We start from the raw sequence: 19,919 nt of genomic DNA on the forward strand, positions 1-19,919 counted from the left end.
GGGGGTAGTTGTAATACCCCATGATTATTACACTATGTCTTTTACTCATTTCCCTAATTTGCTTGCATATTTCTTCCTCTACCTCCCTTCCACTGTTAAGTGGTCTGCAAAGAACCCCTATTTGTGTGATTGATCCCTTCTTATCTTTTATCTCTGTCCACACAGATTCTGCTTCTATCTTACTGTTAGCCATGCCCCTTTTTTCTACTGCCATGATGCTGTCCCTAACAAGTACAGCTACTCCACCGCCTTTTTTCCCCATCTCTATCCTTTCTAAATAAGTTATATCCTACAATGTTTCATTGCCAGTACTGTTCTTTTTGTAGCCACGTTTCAGTAATCCCAATTATATCTGGCTCCCCACTACGAATTATTGCCTCCAGTTCTCCTGTTTTATTTCAGAGACTGTGTACATTGTTGTACGGACAGTTTAATTCATTATTATTAATTGTTCCTCATTTTATTTTTGACAGTCTTTTCATACTTCTGTTCTATAACTGTATTAATTCCTGATCATTTATATTCTCCTTATTTCTTACTTTTGTCTGGCTTGAGTCACTTCCTTCTGATCCCTCCCCCCGTTTACTAGTTTAAAGCCTTTGCCACAGCCCTATTTACCCTTTCTGCTATCACTCAGGACGTTTTATATCATAAATATGGACAGTATGCCAGTGTATCTTCCTAGATAATACTTATTTTCAAGAAAAGTAAAAATCATTAACTTTGAATTGATATGTTCAGAATCATGTAGGATCTACATGATGAAAAGATGAAATAAAGGAACCTAATCGCTGTATTGAGTGAGGTTGGGCAAACTTAGGGTATTTTATCTGGAAAGGAGCAGGTTATGGGCAGTCTGATTGGAATCTGAAAACAACAAAGGAAATTGAGGAGAGAGAGAGAAAAAACACACTTCTTTCTAGTAGGAAAAACGAGAACAAGGGTGCACAATCTTACAATTGGGGCTAACCTGATTAAAAGGAATTCAGAAAACATTACTTGCGCACAATGTGCAATGCATTGCTACAGGCTGTAGATGCAGAATCACGTGAGGTATTTAAGGAGAAAGATAAGACCTTAGATAGTAAAGGATGTGGAGAAAAAGATTAAAAAACTGCTTAAACTAACAAAACAGCATTGGAAACTTGATTGCCGACTCCTGAACATGAAATATTTAACATTCAAAAAACTTGCATCTCCAATTATGGCAATTTTATTTTAATGCAGTTAAAGGTTAACTACTAACCCACTATTGTGCATTTCAAGGACTTTCCAATCTTATTCAAGATTTTAATTTTTCTTTTTAACTTCATAAAAACTTTCATTAATGCATCCTCTCAGCCAAATTTATGCCCATTGCCATCTCCTCTGCTATACGTCACCTTTGCCTCCTTTATTCCTCTAGCATCTGGTTAATTGGTCTGTATTATTCATCACTTTACTTGCTTTTCTATTTGCTTCCGACCTATTCCTAGTCCTGTAATTTCTGTTCTCAACACAATCTCTTAGTGCATCATTCTCCTGTTTCTCACAGTTTCAGCTGAACAGCACCTATCTTTCCTAGGTTTTCTTAAGTCCTTCGCACCAATGAGCTACATGTATCCAGGGAAAAAATACTGCCTAATATACTATACCACTCACCCGTAATGAGTTAAGCTTCTGTTCACCCACTGTGTCGCCTGTCCATTCACTAATATTGTGTACATGTTACCATGTAAATAGGAATATATGAAACCAAGCAAACTTAATCAAGGCCAGGACTCTGGACTTAAGAAACAGCTTTATGCTGAGAAGGGAGGGCCTTAGGGTGAATATTCTGGAAGGATGAGATCAAATGGGCTAAAGGGCCTTCTTCAAACATGTGAACTCTCTACCTCCAGAGGCTTGAGGAATGTGAAAATGAAGTCATTTAAATAGACAATTCAATTCTTCAGACTTCAAGACAATTCAATTTGCTTTGTGCTTATTCTGTTTATATTATGTTGGATGGCGCATATGCACCAGCATTTCATCCACAAAATATAGAGTCAATTCACTTTACAGTATATTCTGTGAAGCGCTTTGAGACATCTTGAAACGTCATAAATCATTATATCAAATGCAATTATTATTATAGCACTCATCAATATGCCTATTTGTAGCAATATAGACATATTGAATTTTAAACACAGCACAAATGATGTTATGCTGCTACATATTCCTTGTATTTGATATAACCCTTTTCACATCTTCTAGACATCTCAAAGCGCTTCACAGAATAGACTGTAAAGTGAATTGACTGTATATTTGTGGGCAAAATGCCTGTAGGAAGCTATCTTTGAGAGGGGAAAGAGAATTTAAACTGGCAAATAAAAATGCATACTGTGTCATACATACACAACACTGTACCATTATTTCAATGGGCAACTCTCCTACATTTCTAAAATCAATATACAATGATTCCCATTTTGAGTCCAATATGTCTTATTAATTAAATGCAAACAGGCTGACAGAATTTGATTGAAATCTGCAACAGTGAAAAATGATAAGCAAGATGCAGATACAAACTAAGCTGCACTTAAGAGGCAAATTTATCCATACATAATTTTCTTCATGCCTCGTGGAAGTTTTAAATCGATTCTGCAATCATTACAACAAAGCCTACATGTTCACACTGCTCATAGAAGATGATTTTAATATAGTGTGCAGCTTCTAGAAAATTACATGTTAGAAATTATAAAGCAGAAAAAAATCTAATAATAATCCTTGGATTTGATATAACTCCTTATCACATCGTTGAGACGTCTCAAAACACTTCACAGAATATACTGTACATGGATTGACTGCGTATTTTGTGGGCAAAATGTGGCAGCCAATTGGGCACAGCAGTGACCCACAAACAGACGTGGAATGATCAAATTTTTAAAAACCTTACAAAGCAAAACAAAACATTTTACTAATCCTCACGAAGAGAAAATCATTAAGAAAGGGTCATTTTGTTGAGAGAGAGGAGAAAAAAGGTGGCTTTGGATTGAGTTGATCCAGAATCAAACAACACCCAGGAAAGCACATATTATTTGTTTTTATTATTCTTTGGTATTATTGTATGGTTGCTTTCAAAGGATCAATTCCCATGCCAGTCAGAAGAACTCAACAAATTGAACAAAATGGTGCCTTTTGGGACATGCTCTACTCCTTATAATTTACATCCCTGGAGCAGGAATTCTTAAAACTTTGGAAGATTCTTTGCTTATAGGCAACAAAATAATCATAATTCTCTTCTACAGCAAGGAATACTTTTAACAGAAAATATTGACTCTAGATTTTCCTTCACATGTAAATAAAAAAATTCAAGAGAAATAAAAGAGACTAACCATAAATTTTACAGGCTTTTAAAAATAATATAAAAAGCAAGATGTTTTGAACAAATGATCTAAGAAGCACTTATTTATTCAAGTGTTCCCAGATTGTAGTGAAGTGGATGGCATAATAAACATCTGCTCATCTGAAAAGCAATTAATTGGTGTTCAACACAGTGTGCAGCAGAACCTCTCCAACTATAAAACTCTGAAGTACAGGAGCAACTTCAACAGTTCAAAGAGTTGATCTGTGAAGAGTAAGAATTTAACCTATTTTTGCATTGATATCACAGTAACAAACCCTGAAGGACTTTTTAAAAAATGTTAGCATATATTGCTGTTTATTTAGTTAAGTATAGCATCACTGAGGACCAGTAACCTTTAAATAATTTGTGCAAAGTGGTCCAGAAAAAAACCAATCAAGTGAATTAGTCCTGTAGCTCAGTGGTTAGAACACTCGCTTTGCAAGCGAGAGACCTGAGTTCAATTCCAGGCAGGTCAGGGCGAAACCTTGGGCAAGTTTCCTTACTCCACACACCTAATAATAATCCCTCCAAAAAACCCAAAACAATAATAAATTGGTCATTTTCAATCTACGACTGTTTGTGGGACATTGCTGTGCGCAATTGGCTGCCGCGTTTGCCCACAAATATACAGTCAATTCACTTTACAGTATATTCTGTGAAGCGCTTTGGGACGTCCTCCCGACGTGAAAAGCGCTATATCAAATGCAAGGATTATTATTATATTATTAAATGTATTGCATAGCAGGAAGTATAAAATAACAGCACCTCATCTCCACTAGCAGGATTACTGCATTTTATTTTTCAACCACCCAAACAGTAACCATCAGAAAATCAGCATTTTAAAATAAATCAGCAGTAGCAATAATAATAATCCTTGCATTTGAAATAGCGCTTTTCACGTCTTCTAGACGTCTCAAAGCGCTTCACAGAATATGCTGTAAAGTGAATTGACTGGATATTTGTGGGCGAAACGCGGCAGCCAATTGCGCACAGCAGTGTCCCACAAACAGTCATGGATTAAAAATGACCAATTTATTATTGTTTTGGAGGGATTATTATCAGGTGTTTTAGGTTTGCGAAATCTAATGACCGAAAGGTAGAATACATGCCATGAACGAACAATGATGCAACTCACGCAGATTTCATAATGAAATATTATGCTTATTCCAGTTACCTCATTCATGTTCGATCACCATTTGACTTTGTAAATGCTGAAGTTCCTAGAATCAGAAGCCTTGTGAATCATTTCTTACCTGTAGTGCTGCCTCATTTTGGCTGTTGTAGTGATAAAGAAGACCAAGCGCAAAATATCTGCAGTTAGAAAAGCACAATGTTAACACCATCAGTTATGCTACCCGAGAAATCATTAAATACAAATGATCACTGTATCAATTCAAACATTCATAGCACAACAATGATACAGCAGTGGTTTCTTGTTTGGTGATAGTGAACAGCTGAAAGTTAAGAAAAGGGAATTAAGGTCGTCATCAAAGTCACTTCCACCTGGAAATGAATATTCATCTTGGCACTCAGTTGTTATAACTCATATTAGCAGTTACATAGTTCTGAATTAGATTTGCACTCTTGCTTTAAAAGCTGATCCAACCTATTTGGAAGGATTCAATATTGATATTAATTAAATACCTAACTATACATACTCCCTTAAAATGTTTCATTCCTCTTCCAGTCAACCCTGAGTGTGAATAAAATTAACTGCTCGCTAATAGTCTATGCTGATCATTTAAGTTCAGAAACAATCATTGATAAAATACAGAAGCCAATGCCACCCCTCACAGAATTAACCAAAATACAAATAACCTGCATTACGTACTTCTTGTGTTTTTCCAACCAGGGAGCACTTTCCACTAGAAGACAAGAATTTTCAGAAACCAATAAATCCAGCAAACTATCGTGATTAGCTTCCGCATATAGTTTCAGCAAAGCTGTGTCTATATCTTCTTTATAACCATTAGCAACATCAGCACTCCGGATCTCATTCAAGTAGCTGATAAGGAAGCGCTTGCATTTCGTGATCTTCTCTTGGTCACCTTGCGTCAACTGATTCAGGTCAGCATATTCGTGCAAGGGGGGATGGGACCGCATAAATGTGGAGGTTGAAGGAAGCAGAAATGGATAGAGAGATATCAACTCCCTTACATCAAGCTGGCCATTCCTGTTAAGTCACATAGAAATATAAAGAAAATCAATATAAATTGAAATGGGCGTGAATTACAATAGCCAAAAGAACCATCACTAAAGAAATTACACTAAATATGTAGGTGGGAATCAATGCAGAGCATAGTTAAATATATTGCTGTAATTTATAAGACAGAAAATATTACCATTTCAACCCAGAAAAATACATTTGCTCAGAAGGGGAAAATATTAAAAGTTATTGTTTTTTACTTTGTTTAAAAAAAACTTACATTTTAAGTAGAAATATTTTCCCCGCAAAATCTAGATTGCACCAATACAGATTTAGATAACCCAAAATATTCAATTATATCCCAAATAATAATAATAATCCTCGCATTTGATATAGCGCTTTTCACGTCGGGAGGACATCCCAAAGCGCTTCACAGAACACACTGTAAAGTGAATTGACTGTATGTTTGTGGGCGAACCCGGCAGCCAATTGCGCACAGCAATGTCCCACAAACAGTCGTGGATTGAAAATGACCAATTTATTATTGTTTTGTTTTGGAGGGATTATTATTAGGCGTGTGGAGTAAGGAAACTTGCCCAAGGTTTCGCCCTGACCTGCCTGGAATTGAACTCAGGTCTCTCGCTTCCAAAGCGAGTGCTCTAACCACTGAGCTACAGGACTCCACCTATGTATATTATGTATATTAACCTAAATCCTCAACATTCTGGAAAATTCATAGAGAGGACAAGATCAAGTTGACTGAATTAGACTAAACCATTATACCAATAGCAAGACGAACACAGAGAGGAGCATATTGAAGTTTTTTTTGCACGAATAATAAAACCAAACTATTTAGCATATTATTTAGCAGAGAGGATTTCACCAACACTATGGGCAATCCAGAATTTTTTTAAAAAAATGCAAGAGACTTGAATGGCATTTAAATAGCAGCTATTCCAACATCATGGACCAATACAATTTCCACATGTTATGATGGGTCATACCATCCTGCTGTTCAGCACTCGGAGACCCTACTTGTAACAATAATTCTTGCATTTGATATAGCACCTCATCAGCCATTGAGACTTCTCAAAGCGCTTCACAGGATATACCATAAAGTGGATTGACTGTATTTTGTGAGCGTGAGGAGCGCTATATAAATTCAAGGTATTATTGCTTAACCCATCTTGAAGTTTTCTGATCTCAAGGTATTATAGTTCCCAACTTTTATCAACAGCAAACTTTAGTGGCAAACAATTTGCAATTAATATTCCAAATAAGTCCAATCTTGTTGGTATATAGATCAATTTAATTGTACCAATGTTTTCTACATCATCATCAGATTTATGAATAGATTTGTGCCCACTGGCTTTCACATAATACATTTGATTTTCTTCTGCATTTAGTCAAATCAGCAATTCATAAAACAAAGAAATATCTGCAAGGCCATGACCAGTTGGATTAATGCAATTTACTACAGAAACAGTACTATTTTACCATTCAACATTCTGTAGATGATTGAAGATTAAATTGATGCATACAATTCAAAGAAAAGTTGTTGTACAACAAAATTCATCTTAACAATTTGAGCAATTCTACTGAACACTTAAGTTGCTTTATACCTGAAGAGTTCTTTAGCTTCTAAAAATTGAAGTTTGCCAAACTGTATAAATCCTGCTTGCTGCAGAATTCTTCTGTACATACCCTGCAGATTATAAACAGAAGTGACTGGCAGAGTCAATCCAAAAAATATCGAACAGAAATGTAAAACCAAAATCAAGTCAATCAATTTGCATTCCAGAGTGAACAAATGCATGAAACTGGACATCACATATAAATTTAGAGCCTCCTTTTTCAAAACAAAAACAATTTTTTTTTTACATGTCTGAAACAGCAGCTTTGCAATGCAACATACTATTGCTCATTTATCAGTTACTCCGTTTCACAATTTGCATCTTACAATTATTTTGTTTAAACTTTAGTGCAAGTTAAATGGCACTAGGAATAATGTAAGTCGTGGACTTAAAAATTATACAGCTTTCCACAAAATAACAATGGGGAAGAGAAGGGGAAAGAACAAACCCAGTCCAATCCTGCTCTCATACAGATATGGTTTAACTAAAATAAACAGGAGTGAGAAGTCTGGTTTATGCTTTTCCTCTCTCCAGTCCAAGGTTGTTGAGGATAGGTGTAGCTGGTGCACTGCTGTCTCCAGTTAAGATCAGCTAATTCAGCAGAGTGGGGACGAAAGAACAATCTTCAATCCATACAGTGAGAAAGTGGCCAATGGTGTAAGACTGGGACACAAATATTACACAAATTACATTTGACTGAATGGATTCTGTCTAAGGAAATAAAAAGGACAAAATCTGACTAACCTGGAATTTCTCTTTTGGAATGTTCCGTCGAGCTCCCTTTGCCAGGACCAGTGCTTCCTCCACTCTACGGCCGGTCAAAAGATCTTGAATTTGATTTTCCAAAGGTAATGGTACCAGGACATATACTTCTTTGCTTGTAGCTAAAATCAGTTTCCCTGTTGAGTAATGGATCTTACAAATTAGGCCTGCTGGAGTATTCTGTAATTTTGCTAACAAATAGCTCCCCCCCCAAAAAGTATGTCTATACAGATAACCAACAACAATTATTTATACTGCAGGAAGCATATTCAGATAAGAGGGAACAAGACCAGAGATATAATAATAATCTTTGCAGTGCTGAAGGTGTGCTACATTGTTGTTGGTGCCGTCCTTTGGATGAGACGTTAAACCAAGGTCCTATCTGCCTGTTGAGTTGGATGTTAAAGATCCCATGCCACTATATGTAAAGAGTTTCTCCCAGTATCCTGGCCATCAATTCTCAAAATAAAATTGGTTATTCCCTTCACGTCCATTTGTGGGACATTGCTGCAGACAAATTAGCTGCCGTGTTCACCTACAAAATACAATTTATGATGTACAGTACATCCCGTTAAGCGTTTTGTGATGTCCTCCTGCCATGAAAGGCCCTGTATCAAATGTAAGGATAATTATTTTTAATAATATGCATTACCTTCAAAATCCTGCAGTATATGGCCATCCCTGAATGGCACGGTCTGTTTCTGCTGCTGGTCTAGCATGCTATGTACAGTAACAAACTCCTCATCCAGAGCTACAACGTAAGGAAAGCATACTGCTGCTCCAATCACATCCTCTGACCAATGAACAGGGGCACGCTGGGAGATTCCTGCTGCTGTCACAAACATTCCTAAAAAGGGAAAATTTATAAAAAGCAATTAATGACTTGCAATTACCATCTCCCTGATGTATTCCAGAAACATTTGATGCTTGAATAGTAAGCATTTGTTTGTAATTATAGCACCTATACTACAGAGAATAAAATAGTTAATTCACACATTTAATTACAGAGCATTTAATCTCTTCCCATTCCCCTGACCTTGATAGAAGGCTAAATGGGAAAATGTTCTATCACTCCTCTTTTCCACCAATTCTTTTGGGAGAGAACAGGTTGAAGTCTCTTTGGTCTCATCACATAACACTGATTTAACGCCAAATCACAGATTGCTATGTATTTAACGATTGCGGTTTTAGCTGGCTGAATCCAGCAATACCCCAACACACATTCTGGGGACCCCAAGATCGACCCACCAACTAACCTGTCCTTTCAAGGAGAGTGTGGGCAGTCCATTCCAGTTACAGAAAAATTTACATATATAGATGGCATAAATGTGGAACTTTCAATCTGTTACTCCTAAGCATGTGATGAGTTCTCATGCATTATGTGGGATACATGGTTGACCTAAAAAAAATTCATCCAACTGCACTACCTCACATTTGAACTTCAATAACTATAATTCTGACCACTTGTTCAGTAAATGCACTATTTCAATTTCCCATTATTGGCACAATTCCCTCACAATTTACACTTCATAATTTAGGTTTATCAAACTTAAACCTCTCTCTGTCCAGATCAATTATATATAGTTGTATCCATCAAATACTGCTCTGTTGTATTGTGTTCTAGGTTAATTAGAAGGAGAAATTCATGGCATTTAAAAAGCTGACTTTTCATGTTTTACCACATATTGTTTGGTATTCTTCCGCTAATACACAAGTACTTGTTAATCAGTCATCAGGAAGTCCAACTCCCAAGAGAAATTCTACAGATTTAAGCACTAAAACGCTCACAAGTCAAGTTCAGAGTTTATTTAATTAAATACAGTTGAAACATTTTAAAGGTTATCTCTTGGAGCTCCAAAGACATGTTTTACGAAAATATTTTATCTGCAATTGGCATTTTATACAACAACAAATATTTGTATAACGCCTTTCACGTCGGCAGGACGTTCCAAGGCGCTGGATAATCAAGGATTTGGACGCGAGCAGGGAATTGGGATCGGGGCGGGAAGGATAGGAGGTTGGCCGAAGGCACATTTGAAGAAAGACGTAGAGTATTTTTTTGAAAAGTAAGTTTAGTACAGTGCTACATTTTAGCTTGGGACAGGAAAGTTATTAAACAGAAAGATAACCACAGCAAGTTTCAGCACAGTCTGTTTTAAATCCTGCATGGTATACACACTGACATTCTGCAAAACAGATTTCCACCAGAGGTAGTTTTCATCACAAGGCATTACCACCGCAAACACTGCCAGATCCAGAACCCGGGGGCTAACCTCTCCTTCCTCATCCACATTCCCACCCTCCCTGCCAATCCTCCAACAACAACAAGATTTCATTTATAGAGCGCCTTTCACGTCGGGAGGACATCCCAAGGCGCTGTACAGTTGGGTCAGGATCCGAGCAAGGGGAAATGGTCAGGGTGAGGGGAGGGAAGGGAGGGAGCGAGCGAGGAGGGGGTAGAGAGTTGAGAGGGGAGCTGAAGGCACGGTCAAAGAGAAAGGTCTTGAGACCGGCCTTGAAGGAGGAAAGGGAGGAAGGAAGCAAGGGAGGAAGGAAGCAAGACGAAGGGACTGGGGAATGGAGTTCCAGAGCCAAGGGGCTGAAGGCTCGGCCACCAATGGTAGGGCGGTGGATGTGGAGCAGACCGGAGCCAGAGGAACGGAGGGTACGGGCAGGTAAGTAGGGGGATAGTAGGACGGAGAGGTAGGAGGGAGCAAGGCCATGAATGGCCTTGTAGGTGAGGATGAGGATCTTGAATTCGATCCTCTGGGGGATGGGGAGGGAGGGTGGGAGTGATGTGGTCGCGATGCTTGGTGCAGGACAGTACACGAGCTGCAGAGTTCTGAATGACCTGCAGCTTGTGGAGGGAGGGCCGGCGAAGAGAGAGTTCCCATAGTCCAGCCTTGAGGTGATAAAGGCGTGGACCAGTGTTTCAGCAGCGTGAGGGGTGAGGTAGTGCAGTAGTCTGGTGATGTTTCGGAGGTGATGGAAGGCGGTGCCAGTTGTGGCGCGGATATGAGGAAGGACAGCTCAGGGTCGAACAGAACACCGAGGTTCCTGACGGCTTTGAGAGGTGGAGAGTGCAGCCTTGGATGCTGATGCTGTCAGCGCCAGAGGTGCGGAGGCGCTAACGCGAGCCAATCAGGAGGGCCTCAGTTTTGCGGACGTTGAGCTGAACAAAGTTGTCTCTCGTCCAGGACTCGATGTCAGACAGGCAGCTGTCAGGATATCGGTGGTCATGGAGTTGAGGGTAGAGGAGGAAAGGTAGAGTTGGGTGTCATCCGCATACATGTGGAAGTTAACCCCATGTCTGCGGATGATGTCACCAAAGGGGAGCATATAGAGGGTGAAGAGGAGGGGACCGAGGACAGAGCCCTGAGGGACACCGCATGAGACAGTGCGGAGGCTGGAGGAAAAGCCGTTTGTGGAAACAAAATGAAGACAGTGGGAGAGGTACGACCTAAACCACTCAAGGACAGGGCCTTGAAGGTTGAGGTGGGAGGACAAGCGGTGGAGGAGTATAGCATAGACCGTATCAACTGTGGCCGATAAGTCGAGGAGGACGAGGAGGCAGAGGGAGATGGTCAGGATGTCATTAGTGACCTTGACCAGGGCGGTTTCTTTGCTATGGGCAGCACGGAAACCTGACTGAAGGGGTTCAAATAATGCATGGGTGAAGAGGAAAGAGCACAGCTGGGAGGCGACAACTCTTTCAAGGACCTTGGACAGGAAGGGGAGGTTGGAGATGGGTTGGTAGCTTGATAGCTGCGACGCATCAAGGGAGGATTTTTTTTCAAAGTGGGAGTGATGGTGGCAGTTTTTAGGGGAACAGAGCCAGAGGAGAGGGACAGGTTAATGGTGTCTGTGAGAAGTGGGGCAAGGTGGTGGAACTGAGAGATAAGGAGTGGAGTGGGGATGGGGTCAAGGGAGCAGGTGGTGGGTTTCAGGAACAGGATGAGTTTGGTGACAGAGGGTGGGGAAACGGGTTCGAAGGTGTGTAGGGGAGGATGGGTAGGAGTCGGAGTGTGGGAGGGAGGGGGTGGGGGTTGAGTGGAAGTTGGAGTGGGAGTGACCGCGGAGCGGATTCCCTTGATTTTGGATTCAAGGAAATCCAGCATCTCCTCACAGTGAATGTTGGGAGTAGATGACCTGCGCGGGGTGGCAGAGGGAACGGAGGAGTCGGGATGTGGTAGAGAACAGTAGCCTGGGGTTGTTCTTCGCCTCCAGTATTATCCTGGAGTAGAAGGACGACTTGGCCGAGGCTAGAGTGGAGCGGTAGATTTTGAGGAGGTCCAGCCAGATTTGTCGGTGGACCGTTAGGCCAGATTTGAGGCAGGTGCGTTCAGCGGCCCACACCTGGCTCTTCAGTGAGCGGAGTGGGTGGTGAATCAGGGGGAGGAGCGAGAGTAAGAGACAGTATGGGAGGTGATGGGGGCAAGAGTGTTGAGTGTGGAGGAGAGGGTGTTGTGGAGGAGGGTGAGAGGAGAAGAGGGGTCAGTGAGGGATGAAGGGCAGAGGGAGAGGAGTTCAGAGGACTCCAAGGCAGCGGTTAGGGATTGTGGGGGTAACTTCTTCCAGGGCGGTAGAAGATGGTGGTGGGTCTGATGGAGGTGGGAAGGGGGGTGGAGGTGGTGAAGGAGATGAAGTGGTGATCGGAGACGGCCTTGTCGGTAATGGTGACATCCGAGACACTGAGGCCCCGGGTGATCACCAAATCGAGTGGGTGGCCGTGACTGTGAGTGGCGGAGTTGATGTGGAGGGAGAGGTTGAGCGAGGAGAGCAGGGAGGAGAAGTCCGAGGAGATGGAGCAGGAGGGGGTGAAGTGCAGGTTGAAGTCGCCCAGGATGATGAGGCGATCAGAGCAGAGGCAGAGAGATGTTAGTCGGGTAGAAATATCGGAGATGAAGGTCGGAGAGGTTTTAGGGGACCGGTAGAGGAGGAGGATTTTGAGTGAGAGAAAGGAGGGGTGGGAGAGGGTGAGGTGCTCAAAAGAGGGGAAAGAGCCAGAGGAGTAGGGGGATAGGGCAAGTGGTGTCCTTGAGATAAGGGCTACACCACTGCCATGGCGGTTGGGGCGAGGGATGTGGTGGGAGGTGTAGCCGGGTGGTGTGGCCTCCGTGAGGGGGAAGGTGTCGCTTGGGGTGAGCCAGGTTTCCGTTAAGGCCACGATGTCAACGCTCTCATCAAGGATGAGATCGTTGATGACCAGGGCCTTGTTACAGAGGTAGCGGACGTTTTGTAGTCCGATATGGAGGGAGCGGTTAACAGAAGGGTGTGTGGGGAGGGAGGGGGGTCCAGGTTGTGAGGCAGGGGTGGGGGGAATGGGGATGAGAGGTTGGCTCCCCGGGTCTGTGTCCGGGGTGGCTGGTGAGTGTGGTGGGGAATGGGGCAGTCGGTGTGGCTGCTGCTGTACAGCCAACGCCGAGTGCCACAGTGAGCCCGGCGGAGGATTCCCAGGCTGGAACAGAGGGAGGTTGTGGGAAGGTCAAGTGGGGAGAGAAGGCGAGGGGGACAGAGAGAGAGGACAGAACAGGAGAGATGCAGAGGGGGGAGGGTTTGGGGGGAGGGAGGGAGGTGGTGATGGTCTCGGGTCAGACCACCCCCTCCCATCTCACACATTTTTCTGTCAACTGTCCCCTCCGCATCAGTGTACATACTGACCGCTTCTTTTCCAACAAGGCTCTCGCCATCAACAACATCATCTTGGATGAAAATATTGATACCCTGGCCCTCACTGAGACCTAGAACACCCCAGGCGACACCATCCCCCAATTGAGGCCACACCACCGTCAGGCCCCACGTCCTAACCGCCGTGGTGGTGGTGTGGCCCTTATCTCCAGGTCCTCACTTGCTCTATCCCCCTACTACTCTGGCTCATTCTCCTCTTTCGAGCATCTTACCCTCTTACCATCCCTCCAATCTTTCCCTCAAAATTCTCCTGATTTATCGTTGTTTCCCCCAAACTCTCCCCCACATCTCCATCCTCCTAGCTTCCCTCTGCCTCTCTTCTGAATGCCTCCTCATCCTAGGCAACTTCAACCTGGACTTCACCCCATCTTGCTCTATCTCCACAGACTTCTCCCTCCTCTCACAACCTCTCCCTCCACATCCACCCACTCGACCTGTGACTCGGACCTCACAATCACCGATAAAGCCATTTCATCTCCTTTAACTTCTCCATTCCTCTCCCCACCACCACCTCCATCTCCTACAGCCCCTGGAAAAGAATCTCCCTGCACCCCTCTCCGCTGCCCTGAAGTCGTCTGAATTCCTCCCCTTCTGGTCTACCTCCTGCACCGACTTATCCTCCTTGGTCACTCTCCTCCACAACTTCCTCTCCACCATTCTCGATGCCTGTACTCCCTTTACCTCCCGAACCACCTCCTACTCACGGAAGTCACCCAGGTACACCAGCCACCTCCATACACTCAAGGCACAGGTGCGAGCCGCCGAACACACCTGGCTCAAATGATTTAACAGCAAACCTGGCTGGACCACATCAAAATTTACCGCTCAGCCGTCGCCTCTGCTAAATTGTCCTTCTTTTCCAAGATAATCTTGGTGGACAAGGACAACCCTAGACTCCTCTTCTCCCTTACCAACTGGCTCCTCCGTCCACCCTCTTACACCTCTTCTCCTCAACTCTAACTGTAAGGAAATGCTGGATTTCCTTGATACCAAAATCAAGGGGATCCATTCAGCCGCCTCCATCCTCCCAAATGCCACCCCTTCCCCATCTCTCCCTCAAACTCTGGCCCCTACCCATCCCTCCACACCTTCGGACCTGTCTCCCTCTCTTCTCTCATCACCATTATAACCCGCGTGAAGCTCACCACCTGCTCCCTCGACCCCATTCCTACTCCTCTCCTTACCTCCCAGTCCACCTCCTCGCTCCTTTACTCTCAAACCTCGTCAACCTCTCCCTGTCAACTGGCACCGTTCCCACCCTCTAACGTGAAAGACGCTTTACAAATGTAACTTTGTATTGTATTAATATTAAGTTCGATATTTAATAATAATACTTATAGCATCTTATAGCGCCTTATCACGTCATTGAGAAATCTCAAAGCACTTTGCAGGATATACTGTAAAGTGGTTTGACTGTATTTTGCGGGCAAAATAATTAATGTGTATTTAGTGCTCATTACTAAACCAGCTAGGATAATACTTTTTAATGATTGTACTCTGGTGGAGCTACTTTTCAACAATTTCTTGCTTTTTCTGGTTCATTAAAAACATTCATATATTAGGTTTTATTATGTACCAGTTAGATCAACCGGTAGTTCGTCAAAGCACAGTTAAGCTGTGGGAAGAACATTCCTTCAAACATGCTGATATGTCAGAACATTGTCTGGTGTTGCTCTTTGAACAATTTAAATGACTGCATTTACTGGGGCCCATTGGTAAACAGTCAACTAACTCAAACAAAACCTATAGCTTTCTTTAAATTGAGAAAAATAATTTGATACTACACTAAAATAGAAGGGCTCATGATATTTGCATTGCAAAAGCCAACCTGTTTGACCCTTGGTTGTGACACATTAAATGAGTCAGTTATTTTAGTTTCAACTGTATAGTTGAACTCACTTCTCTACTTGGATAATTCCTTATTTGTCCAGGTCTTCTGTACAAGTATGATAGAAATAGAGACGGTGTGGGGGGTAATAATAATAATCCTGGTATTTGATATAGCATCTCATCTCGTCTTCAAGATGTCTCAAAGGACTTCACAGAATATACTGTAAAGTGAATTGACTGTATATTTTATGGGTGAAACTCTGCAGCCAATTGCAAACAAACAGTCATGGATTGAATGGCCAAATTATTATTTTTATTTATGTTGATTACTCCCAGAAAGCGATCTGCCAATCAACTAACATACGGGTTCCTACTTAATCCTAGGTAAACAGAGGTGTGTGGAGTAAGGAAACTTGCCTACAATTCTGCCCCGCCCAGGAATCGAACCTGGGTCCTCTCTCTTGCAAGGCAAGTGCACTAACCACTACGCTACGGATTCCCAAGCACATCATGACGATTTTATGGTTTGGTGGGAGGGGTGGAGGGGGTAGAGAGAGAGAGAGAGTGGAGAAAAATAGTCTAAGTGTACAGAATACCTATTTGGAAACCAAATTTAAACACATTCAACATTTCCTAAGCTTACTTATAGCTAATTTGTAAGTCGTTAAATTGTATTTAACGTGTTGAACTGGAATACAAAAGAGGTCAATGCACTAATTAAATGTTCCTCATCCTCTTATCACATGCAGTTAAGTCCAGAGGCCTCTACAGTACTTCAGATGACACAATAAATTCCTTAAGATTGAACCGATTCAATGGATACATTATAAAATTAACTCACTCATTGATCACATTTCAACAGCCCAAGAGGTATTTCCACACATTCTTAATGAAAATAAATTGCACAGAAAATCTTAACATGAATGCCAGGAGAGAGATGGCAGAATTGGTTCATAGTGGGTTTTCCCACAGTAACACTTCCACCTCAGCCTTGGAGATAGAGAATTTCACCTTCCCTACACTTAGCAGCCCTGCCAATTGAATGATCTAAAGAATTAAAAGAGAAAATTGTAAAAAGGGATTATACCTCAATATATACATCAAATAACAGGTTGCATACAACCAAATAACTGAACAACTTACCCAATGCCCCTGGACCAGCTAGCAGAAACTCCTCTCGTCCAATCCGTTTTACAATTGGTTGTTTTTCCTCACTATTGTAAGGAAATAGATCTTGTGAAACTCCAGTGTTGTAGCTCAAGATAATGTATTGTGTGCTCAGTGCTAAGCAAATGAAGTATCCATCTGCAGCTAAAGCAACAGGCTGTTCTGGTGTGGAGACCTCTTTTATGAGCTGCACACGGTCCTCATGCACTGCATAAATCTGTATGGTTTTCCTCTTCATTGAAATGGTGCACACTTCAACACAGAAAGGATCTGCTGTCACTGGGTTTTCATTTACAGTGAATGCAACTACTCCTTTAATTTTAGCTCCTGTTGGTACTGGCTCCAGATTGATCATGTTCAATAAATTCACAGAACAGTCACATAGAACCATTAGCCTGTTCAATGCCGATGCTGCCTTTATTTCATTTACAGGCTTCTTTAGGCCAAGATATTTGTGCAGCTGTTTTGTTGCAATAAAGGTTAGTTTCCCTGAGGTGGATGTCTTCTCTTCTAATAGGAAGTGGTAGATATAACATTCATTTGTTCCCACATAAAGATTCCTCCCACAGCATTCAATACACTCAATGTTAATCCAAGTTTTGTCTCCTATCAGCAGGGTCCGCTCAAGTGCGGGAACAAGTTCAAATGCCTTTATGCTCATTGTGTCTTCTCAATCATCTAAAAAGAATGAAAGAAGAAAACACACAAATATTTGAATGCTATGGAAACAATATTTTAGAAAGAAAATGTTCATTTCCCTCAATGCTCATGAGAAATTGGTTCCATAAGATCACCACTCTTCATTGAAATAGTGTACATCTCAACACAAATAATCTCCAGCTATCAGGTACTTATTTATAGAGAATGCACACAACAACAACTTGGATTTATATAGCGCCCTCCACGCCGGACGGCGTCTCAGAGCGCTTTACAGTAACGGATCCCAGGACCGAGCCAGGGGGAGGGGGAGGAAGGTAACCAAAGGCGCGGTCGAAAAGAAAGGCCTTCAGCAGAGACATGAAAATGGGAAGGGAGGGAGCGAGATGAAGGTAGTGAGGAAGGCCGTTCCAGAGCCTCGGGGCATAGTGGCTGAAGGCACGGCCGCCGAGGGTGGAGCGGAGGACTCGGGGATGAGGAGGAGGCTAGACCCAGAGGAACGAAGGCAACGGGTACTGTTTTGGGTACTGTACACAATTACAGGAAGAGACAAGCAAATGGGAACTACATCCCTACAACCACGATTCACAGCACACACTAGTTGGCCGAATGGCCTGTTTAAAGACTGTACAAGCTACATAAATCTGGATATGCTATGCTATGCAAATCAATCTACTTCAGAGATTTTTCCAAATGTAAATGAAGATTCAAGGCAAAGCATTTTAGTTAGATTAACATGTTATAAGGATAACATGTTAACAGCGAGAGACCCGAGTTCAATTCCAGGCAGGGCGAAACCTTGGGCAAGTTTCCTTACTCCACACAGAGCCTAATAATAATCCCTCCAAAACAAAAAACAATAATAAATTGGTCATTTTCAATCTACGACTGTTTGTGGGACATTGCTGTGCGCAGTTGGCTGCCGCGTTCGCCCACAAATATACAGTTAATTCACTTTACAGTGTGTTCTGTGAAGCGCTTTGGGACGTCCTCCCGACGTGAAAAGCGCTATATCAAATGCAAGGATTATTATTATTATTAAGGATACAAGTTAAGCACAATATTGATTTTAAATAGATATAATGGATACATCTGACCTGTGCTCTTCACTGCCATTGCAATTTAGTTAGACATAATAACACCAACAGCTTGTATTTATTTAGCGCCCCTCATTCAGGGTAGCATCCCAGAGCGCTTGACCATGGCGGAGAATGACGTTGAGCCGAGGGGAGGTGACCCTAGGCATGGTCAGCGCCTTGGGACATCCTCCTAATGTGAAAGGCACTGTACAAATATAATTTATTTTTGTTGGTCAAAGAGGAGGATCTTCAGGCACGATCTGAACAAGGGAAAGGAAGGAGCAAGGCGGCAGGATAGAGGAAGAGAACTCCAGAGCTTTGAGACGTAGTAGCTGAAAGCGTGGCCACCGATGGTGAAACGGGGGGCACAAGGGACATACAGGATGCTGGAGCCAGTCGAACGGAGGCAGCAGGTAGGTAGTTGGGGAATAACCAGATCGGGAGAGATAGGCAGGCACCAGGGCACGAAGGGATTTGAAATTGAGTGTGAGGATCTCAAAATCGATTAGTTTGGCGATAGGGAGCCAGTGGAGCCTGGCGAGAACTGATGTGAATCAGCTTCAGAGTTTAGTATGGGTGAGTATGTGGGCGGCGGAGTTTTAGATCAGCTAGATTTTGTGGATGGTGGAGCTGGGGAGAATCTACTTTATTGTGCACTTTCCCCAACCCACCTGTGAAACAACCAAAATTAGAAATACATGATTAATATCTGAAAGATGGGTTTAATATTTCAGGTGTGGCCTCTTCTCAGAATTCATGATGAAAGTTCACCCCCACCCCCCCAAAAAAATACCTATGACCTCTTTCAAGCAAGCTCTGGTTTTATTTCAGATTTCGACTAATCCAAGAACTGTATTTATATGCACTTGCAAACGTTCTCCCTGACCCCAGGAAAAAATAGAACAAGCTAGTATCTGAACTACATCCCTTCACATGTCCCTTCAGTGCAATTTACCTTGTTGCTCCTATTTAACTCAATGCAAATAAAGATCTGTACATCACCAAAGTAATACATACAATCAAATAGAACATTATAGCACATAAACCGGCCATTCAGCCGACCTAGTATGGTATGGTAGAGGCTCATACTCCACATGAGGCTCCACCTCACCGAACCCCATCCACCATACTCCTCCATTTCTTTTTACATCAACTATGCACCAGGTTGCTTCTCAATGAATTAATTGATGCTTTATGCTTCACCCACAGCTTCTGGCAGTCATTTCCACATTCTCACCATCCCCACCAGTTTGATATCAACTGCAGACTTCAACTGTACCTTTAATGACAGAGTCCAAAATTATTTACTTAGACGGTGAACAGTAGAGGGCTTCTAACACAGATCCTTCCATAAACATCACTTCCTACTTCTTGGCAAAAAGATAATTGACCAAGTGAATAATATGAGGACGTGCGTGAAATATCACGTCTGAACGAGCATTCATCATTAAACTGAATCCTCAGAGTGAACCACCTGCAAAGGGCAGTGACCCTTTAACCCATTCAACACAACACAAGGACTCGGCTGAGAATTAACGGCGCCTTGAAAGTCCCCATCGACCCGCTATCACCGCTGAACTGAACCGCGCACA

General features: G+C 42.4%; 1 protein-coding gene across 1 annotated transcript in view; it reads right to left on the bottom strand.

The window, feature by feature from the left end:
* The window catches only part of tgfbrap1 (transforming growth factor, beta receptor associated protein 1), a 31,278-nt gene that overhangs the window by 11,170 nt on the left and 189 nt on the right, over positions 1-19,919 (bottom strand). The window contains exons 2-7 of the mRNA XM_007885094.2: positions 16,568-17,269; positions 8,559-8,753; positions 7,889-8,043; positions 7,133-7,215; positions 5,196-5,537; positions 4,618-4,675 (exon numbers count right to left, since the gene is read on the bottom strand). Of these exons, the coding sequence (XP_007883285.2) occupies positions 4,618-4,675; positions 5,196-5,537; positions 7,133-7,215; positions 7,889-8,043; positions 8,559-8,753; positions 16,568-17,252 (1,518 nt within the window). The 5' untranslated portion in view covers positions 17,253-17,269. The remainder of the gene's footprint in view (positions 1-4,617; positions 4,676-5,195; positions 5,538-7,132; positions 7,216-7,888; positions 8,044-8,558; positions 8,754-16,567; positions 17,270-19,919) is intronic.

The sequence above is a fragment of the Callorhinchus milii genome, unplaced genomic scaffold (genome assembly GCF_018977255.1).
Source record: "Callorhinchus milii isolate IMCB2004 unplaced genomic scaffold, IMCB_Cmil_1.0 Scaffold4, whole genome shotgun sequence".
Classification (NCBI taxonomy): domain Eukaryota; kingdom Metazoa; phylum Chordata; class Chondrichthyes; order Chimaeriformes; family Callorhinchidae; genus Callorhinchus; species Callorhinchus milii.